Here is a 9746-nt window from a genome sequence, read left to right as displayed (position 1 = left end):
TGTATAGTGTGTATCTAGCTTTAGAATCACTTTAAGGGCTTTCGAGCAAAACTATTTAAACGCAAGAACATTCTGATGAACGATTTTTCAGATTTCCAAATGTTTAAATGAAAATCGAATCATGTTTATTAAGTCCTGGATTGCACTCAAGTAGCAGGTCTGGATGAAATTTGAAGGGCTTTCAAACTAAATTTGACCCAATGAGCGCAAGTAAGAATGCTCTGACAAAGGATTTCGCACAATTTTAGTACAAACATTTAAATGAAAATCTAACCACGTTTACTAAGGAAGCAGAATATCTGGAACGCTATACAGTGTTTCCACACCTAGTGGGGAAAATACAATGACACGTTGTCAGATGAGGCACAGAAATGATGAGTGCAGCAAACGTTTTATATAAACTGACTGTTACAATGCATTTTAAATATTAAGGTAACTGAAAGAGTTTGCTGAACGTGTGCTTAGGAAATAGGGTGTGGTGCTCTTAAATGTTATTTCCATTTAGGTTTTATAGAGAGACTGTTTCTAATTCTCCCTGGAATTCCTGAGGTATTATATAATAGCCACTCACACAAATTAAGCTGTCATTGCTCAGGGCAGAGTTCGCCTTGCAGTTTTATATTAAAATGCTTCTAATATGAGGGAATGAAACCGTACTGAAGAGTTCTCTGTCCCGGCAAACAGACGTTTCCTGGTATGACAAAAATATGCTGCATTTTTTTTTTTTTCTCTTTCTCACATGAACAATTCTTAGGCAGGCAGCCCCTGACATTTGGACTGGAGATCTCCGCCTCGCTTTGTTTACACAGTTGTCTCCATTCATTCAGTGAAAGAAATCACTTCCCTAGTGGTAGCTGATAAAAGGCTCTCTGCAGTGGAGTGTCAGAGTCACTGTGAGATCCAGCAGCACATTCCCATTCTCAGGCTCCGAACAAGCTCCTTCCATTTCCTAAACAAACTGTTTCTTTTCTTTCTAAGAAGCATGCAAGATCCCAACAGGAGATCACAGCTTCCTAGCAGCTGTCACTATGTAGATTGCTTGGAGAGATGACCTCAGCTCGGACAGGAACCTTCAGGAGCTCATTGATTCGGTTACTTTGTGCCTGGATCTGTCGAACGTGTGGTGGGAGACGTCCCAAGAGCAAGAGGAGTCTACTACTGCTTTGCACTGCCTGTATTCTGTATGGGATTTTTATAGTAAGTCAGGTGGTAAGTGTTTTGCCACAGAAGCCCACTCAGAAAGTGTCTACCACTGAGCAACCAAGGAACTTTTTGGAACAGAATACATTTTATGTGGAAAATTCACAGCCAGATGGGGGCGCTGTAAACAGCTCTCCAACACTGCAGCCAAATGTTGTGTACATCACTCTGAGGTCCAAGAGAATCAAGCCGGCCAATATCAGGGGGACTGTGAAACCAAAGAAGAGGAGGAAATCGGCATCATTTGGAAAGAATGAGCTGGGGCACAGTGTCTTTCAAGATATTCATAAAATTGAGGACAAACTTGCGGAAGGGAATCAAAAAAGGGGAACCCCCACCCACAAATCCAGGGACCTGGGATTAAATCTTGTAGGTGATGCTAGGGGGGAGACGAACAAGCATCAGAGTAACATTAGAATATACAGTGACAGAGCACCACCTTGGTTTAGTCCAGCTGACATAAGAGCAATGCGGTTCCTAGCAGATTCCAGGATACAAAAGATTACACAGGTGCCTTCAAGCCATGCACATCTCATCCTGTTTGAAATGCCGTCCAAGAAAAAGCCCGTTTCATCAGCCTGCCAGGGAGAGTGTGGTCTTGTTAAACGACCCCTGGACATGAGTGAAGTGTTTGCTTTCCACTTGGATCGGATACTGGGGCTTAACCGGTCATTGCCAGCTGTAAGCCGAAATTTTGAGTTCGTGCAAGGTGAGAGGATCTATTGTTCTATTGTAGAATAGATTTGGTTTCCTGAAACACATGTACAATGACCACCTGTCTTTGTCTTCTTGCTCTCCTCTACTCTTCATCATTTCACTCTATGGGAATCCTATAGCAAAAATGTCTGAAAGTAAATGTGTCACCCACAGCAGCCAATTAAATTATTGCTTTCACTTTCTAACTGCCATTAGTAAAATAGCAGTTGGAATATAGTTACTAAGGACAACAAATTCTCTTTCCTTTTCAGATAGTTTTTTATTTTGTGAACAAATATCCAGGCTCTGACTATGCATGAGACAAATGAGCCGATAAACCCCGTACGAAAATGACCTTACTGGAAAATCACAGTCAGATATATTTTGGTAGGACTTTTTTTGGGGGGTATTAAGAATTGATTCAACATTGTATAGTATTTTGAAGTTTTCAAAATACTTGCATTAGTGTAAACATTTCTATATCATGTTACAGCCCATTCAGACTGTCGCGACACGACTTTGTGGGGCGACCTGTGTGCTGAGCGACTTCGGCGCGACTTGCACGGACTTCATATAATTGAAGTCAATGCAAGTCGCCTCCAGGTCGCCCCAAAGTAGTACAGGACCCTTTTTCTAAGTCGGGTCCTGTGCTACTCAATGGCGGCCGACCGACCGCAACTTGTCAGGCGACCAAGTCGCCTGACAAGTCACGATAGTCTGAATGGACTCTTATGGCTCAAACTTTCAAGGTAATATGCAAGATTGCTTTAATTTCTTTCCTGAATGAATGTCAGCAGTAATTAGCTCTTAATTGGGGGCTTTATTATTTCTCATGTAATAGTTGGCCTGCACAAGGGAAGATTAGCTATGTTGGTACCACAAAACCCATCAGGCTCTTCTGATCAAAGCTTGACTTATATATTTGGGCAACTGTAATTCCTCACAGTTTTTTCCTAAGCCTGCTGTGTAAGTTAAAGGATGTGCATCATAGTTTCTGTGGTTACTAAATATTACACATTGCAGACATGTCTATCATGTACTAACACTATAAACCTTGTAAGAGACTTTATTGGTGCTATATTTGTCCATCCTGTAAAGTTACTGTAATTCAATAAACCAGTGAAAATAGCAGTACACCTTCAGAGATGATTATTTCCATGTATAATGGGATATGCTTTAAGCAGAGAATGCACTACAGTGAGTAGTTGTGTTGTAAAATATCTGGGAACCTTTGATAAGTAAAAAGGAAACATTTCATAATTGCAGTATGTATTCCTATTTTTTATCTGTCTGAGGTTTCTGCTCAAAATTTTATAGGGCTTGTATTAATTTCCAGTTATAAAAAAGACCTTGAATATTTTAACTTGCCTGCTTTTGTGGCCAACTAATTATTAGTACCCAACTGTATAGTCACTAATCCTGACAAACCTATTGTATTTTACTTATATGGATCAAAATTCGTCTGGTTCAGATTTCCAATTCCTGGGAAGGCTGATTTGTACACAGAGGATCGTCTTGTGTACAGCCATCCTCTCAGAAAAGTATGTCTTGATCGACACAGTCAGGTAAAGCTGTCAGTGCTGATCAGTGGATTCTGACAACGTGGGAAGTCTCCCTGCTGTCAGAATACAAAAGCTCAGCAGGAGGGATTCCCCCATCCACATTGAATGTGTAGATGGGGGAATCAAGTCATTTTTTTTCCCGTTGAACTCGCTGGTTAAACGATAAAGACAACTCATGTATGGCCAGCCTTAGATTCAATCTGTTAGATCAGCAATAATTATATAGCATGGGCCCACCTAAACATTGCCCTACAGATCTTCCTACTTCCTAATATTGTCAACTTTATAGGCTGTGCAAGTGGTGGATCTCTGTTTATATTTTAACTTGTTATTTTTCAGTTACTGATCAAAAAGGCAGACGTGTACAACAGAACTATCTGTCTTTTAAATTTAAAACGGAGTTCCACCCAAAAGTGGAACTTCCGCTTATATGCTCCTTCCTCCCCTCCGGTGCCACATTTGGCACCTTTCAGGGGGGAGGGGGGAATGGGTTCCTGTTTTTGACAGGTACCCTTCCCCACTTTTGGCAGACAGCACTGCTTTCTAATTGGCCCAGCCCCCTCCTCCTTTCTCCGCCGCCGGACCAATTAGAAAGCACAGCCCGATTTGCGCATGCGCAGTAGGGAACCAGCTGTGAAGCCCAAAGGCTTCACTGCCGGGTTCCCTTACCCTGAATGGCAGCAGCACCTAAGAGCCGATATGAAAATCAGCTTCGGGTGCCGACATCGCGGGAACCATGGACAGGTAAGTGTTCTAATATTGAAAAGTCAGCAGCTACAGTATTTGTAGCTGCTGACTTTTAATTTTTTTCCTGGGAGGCGGAACTCCTCTTTAATTACATTTTCTTGGTTTAGTGTAAAATGAAAAATTGCTTTAAGTAATGTCCAGCCATTTCTCTCATACTTATACACACGCAATAAACTAGTGTTACACAGGTGTGTGCTTATATATAATTAAAGTTGTGCTTTTTAGAGGGAGTAATTTTTCATTGTATCTAATAAGATAACATTGTTATTCTAAAGAAATAACAGCCAGCAAATGCCCCCTTCACAGGCACTGACTGATCAGGCCCTCCTGACCTGATCGGACCCTCAAGTGTCCCCTATGGAGCAGAAGATATAAACGAACATGCATCCATTTACACCTGCCGACATCCAATTTAATCTGCTAAAAACAGACAGATGGGGATCCATTCCCCATCCGGCTGGTGGATTGAATCGGATGGCAATCATGTGTAAAGGGACATTTACATCCCGCCACCCGTAGAGGAAAGCAGGTTGTGTCTGTGTCTGCTCTGCATAAGCGTAGCGGACACAGACCAGTCACCTGTGTTGCCCAGTGGGGATCAGTGGAAAGATTCCTGGAGGAGTCCACCCTGTGTGAAAGGGGCCAAAGTAATACTTTTTCTGAATAACACATTTTCATTAGTTTTCTGTAGTTATAAAAGAAATTTGTGAATCTGAAGAGACTTGAACAATGGAAATATTTTGTACACAAAAAGTATACTTTTCTACATTTTTGAACTGTGATATATGACCCTTAACATAGTCACCTGCCAGTTATGATCTGTTTTTCCAGCATAATTTACCAATGACTACTTATTATGACAGCGCAGCTATTTTGATAGTGAATGGATTATGGTAGGACCTAATACTTCATTGTTATTGGTAAATTTTGCAGATTTAACAAATCTTGTTTGTGGTCGGGATTAGTGACCATAAAATTGGGCATGTATGCCCTGTATGGAATTTTTTTATTCTGGTAACATAATAAAAAGGTTGAAAACCCTTAAATATAACCAGTGAAATGACTGGCATCAGGTGATACACAGAGATTAAACAAACCATCCTACATTTTACCTGTTTATCTGTAGACTTCTCTTCTCTGCAGCCATTCAAATCCAGAATTTATAAAGCTTGTATGAGCTGTCAGAAAAATGGGGCAGAGAGCTGAAGTTACACTCAGCAGAGCTCAGTCAGGAGAGCTCTGACAGCTGATTGGAAAGAAGGGACACACCCTCCTTCACACAGCTGAGGCTGTCAATCAGCTGAAGCTTCCTTTCCTGTAACCATTTTTCTCTTGGTGTCAGGGAAAGTATATAATGCTGATAGCAGAGCAATGAAGCAGCAGACAGAAATGACACTTAGGGGTCAGGATTGAGACACATTTACACTATAGAAGGATATGCTTTGTTCATTTTTAAAGTATGAGGTTTACAACCACTTTAAAGAAAAATCATTTGTGTTCAATTTCATATGAGAATGACCTTTTGACAAATTGCCCCAAATATTTTTTATTGTTTGCCTGACCTATGTCTATAGACAAGTATGTGGTGCACATAAGGGCTCTTTCAGACGTCCGCTCCGTGTGAGAGCTCCGCTGCGGGACTTTTTTTTTTTTTTCACGGAGCGGATGACATTTCTGTCATCCGCTCCGTGTGCACGCATATCATCCCATCCATTTGCGGATGATATGCGGACATAATGTAAGTCTATGGGGATTGCGGATGTCAGCGGATGACACCGCTGACATCCGATTTTCCTTCATTTCCGTTTTTTGAACGGAACAAAAATAGGGTTCTGTTCCGTTCCAAAAAACGGAACAGAACTGAAAGGAAGAAAATCGGATGTCAGCAGATGGTATTCCGCTGACATCCGCAATGCCATAGACTTACATTATGTCCGCAAATCATCCGCAAAAAAATAGGATGATTTGCGGACATACGGAGCGCCCGTGTGAAAGGGCCCTAACACTTTTTGTCTACACCAGAAACAAGTTTCAGAACCAAAATACTGTAGATAAAGTAGAAGGGGTATTTGTCAAATAATATTTACAGTAAATGCAATCATAAGATCTGTTAAAATGGTTTATTTCATAAACTATTCTTATTTGTAAGTGAAGTAACTCACAGCAGCCAATCAGAATCCATACTGTACTATAGTGTACAGACTAGATGGGCCAAATGGTTCTTATCTGCCGACACATTCTATGTTTCTATGTTTCTAGTGGCTTAAAGTGGCTTACGCTTAAAGCGTAACTCTTTTGTTGAGAAAAAAATTCCCCTCTGGTTGATCTCTGTACATTGCAAGGAATATAACAAACTTTGTTGTAGATTCCTACCTTTTGTTATTCTGAAGAAATTATTGTTTGTTCCTCTGTGCCTCTGTGCTGTGTGGGTCAAATGGGAGTGGTTTCATAATCATCTTTTAGCTGTGGTAGCTGCAGGGCTCTAATGAGGAAATCTGCTGGGCCTGCATCCCCTTAGACGTGTTCCTATTGGGAGTACCTCACAAAAAATGACATTTTTGTTGTAAGGAATGCCAGAAATCTGACTTGTATCTTAGTGCAGACTTCTAGGAAAATGTGTAAGCCAATCACACAAGCAGGAAATGATGTTTCTGGGGTGTGGTCAGTACACATTCTGTGTACAGAACAGCTCCAGGTAGACGTATTGCATTGCATTTTCAGAAAATTACAGCAGCTGCAGATTGAAAAGGAAAGGTTATTTTTAATAACATTCAATTACAATATGATTTGTGTCGCAATGTTGTTTTTTCTTTATTTGCTGATTTTTTTTTTCCCCCACAAAAGTGGAGTTATCCTTTAACCTCCCTGGCGGTATGATTCTTTTGGATTTTAGGTGCTGAAAGCGGTACCATTATTTAGCATGTAATTCTTGTGAATGAGCAGCCCAAACCAACTGTATACATTATATATATATATATATATATATATATATATATACATAAAAAGTACAGTAAAACTGCAGGAAAGGGCACTGGGGGGCAAATTAATGTGATTTTTTTTTTTATTTTGAACTGTATCAGTGTGTTTGGTGTGTTTTTCCATTTGAATTTGCCGCCGGTTCCACCCCCCTGCGAACGTTAGTTGCAGGAGATGGAAGCCGGGGCACGGAGACGATCGGGAGGAAGAACCGCCGCGAGACACCGCCGAGACACATCGCTGGATCCCGGTGACAAGGTAAGTAACCCTGCTTACAGAATCCAGTGATGCTTCTGGCGGTACCCCGAGTGTGGCTCGGGGTTACTGCTTTTGGCTCAGATATTTAACCCCGAGCCACACTCGGGAATACCGCTAAGAAGGTTAAGGATAGTGAATTTCGAATACATGCTATGGGTTACTGCACTTCAAGCTGAAGTAGAAGGCAAAATCTTTTTTTTTTTTTTTTTTCATTTTGCATAGCGGAAGGGAAGGTTATAACACTTAGCATTGGGAGATTTCCCTTCACTTCCTGTCCCAAAGCCAAAAAAGGAAGTGAGAGGGAATCACTCCAAAAGCGAGAATTCCTGGTTTTCACCAGAGTCACGAGAACTAGAGTCCCCATTAGAAGATTTCCTCTCTATTCCTATTCTGGTGACACTGCAAAATTTAGGATTTTCTTTCACGTTTGGAGTTAACAGTAAACCAGACAAATAGAGAGGGTGAATTTTCCTAACGGGGACACAAACAGCAATAAAAACCTAACAGGGGTTCTAATACTTCTTTACTTTGTCCAAAACTACAAAAAAAGCTTTGTCATTAGATATACTGTAAGAAAATCACCTATTTTAACTAACGCTGCAGTTGATGTGACTTTATTCTTGTAATAAAATGAGCCATTTTGTTTTTTTATTTTTTCTTGATAACTTTATCAGTGAATATTGATTTGCATGAACTTCAAATATTTTGTTACGAAAACTCGAGGTCATAAATGTTTGATACCAGCAGATAACACTCAGAATTAAAAAAACATCCCTAACATTACAGGCTCTTCACAGGGCTTAAAGGAGCAAAGTTCTTTTTTATGAATGACAACCCTATGTAAATCCAGAGCAGAGTTTTATACTATCAATATTTATCCCATGCTGTTCAGTTATGTTAGACCTGAATGGTTGTTTATCCAACTGACATTTAGATCTATAGGATGATGCATGTTGAGGAAGTCCTCTGTAGAGCTGTATGTGCAGTGCTAGCTTTTTTTGTTTCTATTCAATCTGGAGAGAACAATAGGATAAAAAAGAATCAGCATGACCTTATATCCTTATAGGATACATCCTAATGTAAGCTGCTCCTTTCCCAAGGATATATTGTCAAGGGAATTTACCAGCATGCTAGCATGAATTGAATGCAGCAACGTATTATTAATAAACAATATACAGTCATTTTGGTTCATAAAATAACCAGTGACAAGATGAAAGGTGCAAATGTCCCATTAGATATACATTACATTACAATACATTAGATATGCCAGTTCCATACATTAAAAAAAAAAAAGTTTGAAAATAAAATAGACCGAGAGATGTATGTAAAAGTAATATCCAGCATTAAGGAATATGATGCTCATCAGCCTTGCTTCCAGGATGTTAGCTGCTGGTGCCACCAGCACCCCCTGTCCTCCGGCAATGGATACACCATCGGCTAACACCCCGGAAGCACCATATTCCTTAAAGCATAACTCCACTTTTGTTGAGAAAACATTCCCCTCTGGGTGATCTCTGTACATTACAGGTGTAGCAGGTTTTCCAGGCCTGATGCCTGTGGCCTGATGTGGGTCTGCCATTGCTACCGGTTACCTTCCAGCCCATGTGAGCTGTGACCCTGGGTGTGAGAACTGAGGCATTGACAACTCTGGCATCTTTTTTTTTGTGGTTTTATTGTAGAAAAAGGGGATGGGAGAAGGGAATGAGTGGGATACTCCTTTTAGGCTTAACTAGATACAATTTGGGACTTTATCCAGAAAATGTCTGTTAACGCTGCCTTGACGCCAGCCGACGCTAGCCAGCACTCTAAACGACAAACAAACACAAGGGCACACTGGCCTAGTGCATTATCCTTTAATAGGTTGTATTTAAAATAGTTGAATAAAAATACTCACAAAAGAGTTCTTGATAAAAGCATATCAGACAAGATATAAAATCCTCAGCATCGAGATCGGGAATGAATCGCCCCCCGAAGCTGTATAGGCTTACGCATTTCGAGGCTGTGCCTTTTCTTCAGAGGCTCTGAAGAAGAGGCGCAGCCTCGAAATGCGTAAGCCTATACAGCTTCGGGGGGCGATTCATTCCCGATCTCAATGCTGAGGATTTTATATCTTGTCTGATATGCTTTTATCAAGAACTCATTTGTGAGTATTTCTATTCTACTATTTTAAGTAAAACCTATTAAAGGATAATGCACTAGGCCGGTGCGCCCTTGTGTTTGTTTGTCGTTTATAGTGGTCCCAGACTACCCTGGTCTTGTAAGGGGCTGCAAGGCCGAAGCTTTCCAGAGTTGCCGTGTCAATAGTTC

General features: G+C 40.7%; 1 protein-coding gene across 1 annotated transcript in view; it reads left to right on the top strand.

Moving 5' to 3' along the window:
* Window positions 1-765: 765 nt before the first annotated feature.
* The window catches only part of GASK1B (golgi associated kinase 1B), a 74874-nt gene continuing 65893 nt past the window's right edge, over window positions 766-9746 (top strand). Inside the window, exon 1 of the mRNA XM_082243337.1 lies at window positions 766-1909. Coding sequence (XP_082099463.1) covers window positions 1048-1909 — 862 coding nt within the window. The 5' untranslated portion in view covers window positions 766-1047. The remainder of the gene's footprint in view (window positions 1910-9746) is intronic.

Source organism: Pelophylax lessonae (assembly GCF_965119305.1).
Source record: "Pelophylax lessonae genome assembly, chromosome: 1".
Classification (NCBI taxonomy): domain Eukaryota; kingdom Metazoa; phylum Chordata; class Amphibia; order Anura; family Ranidae; genus Pelophylax; species Pelophylax lessonae.
This window is presented reverse-complemented; position numbering and strand designations above follow the sequence as displayed.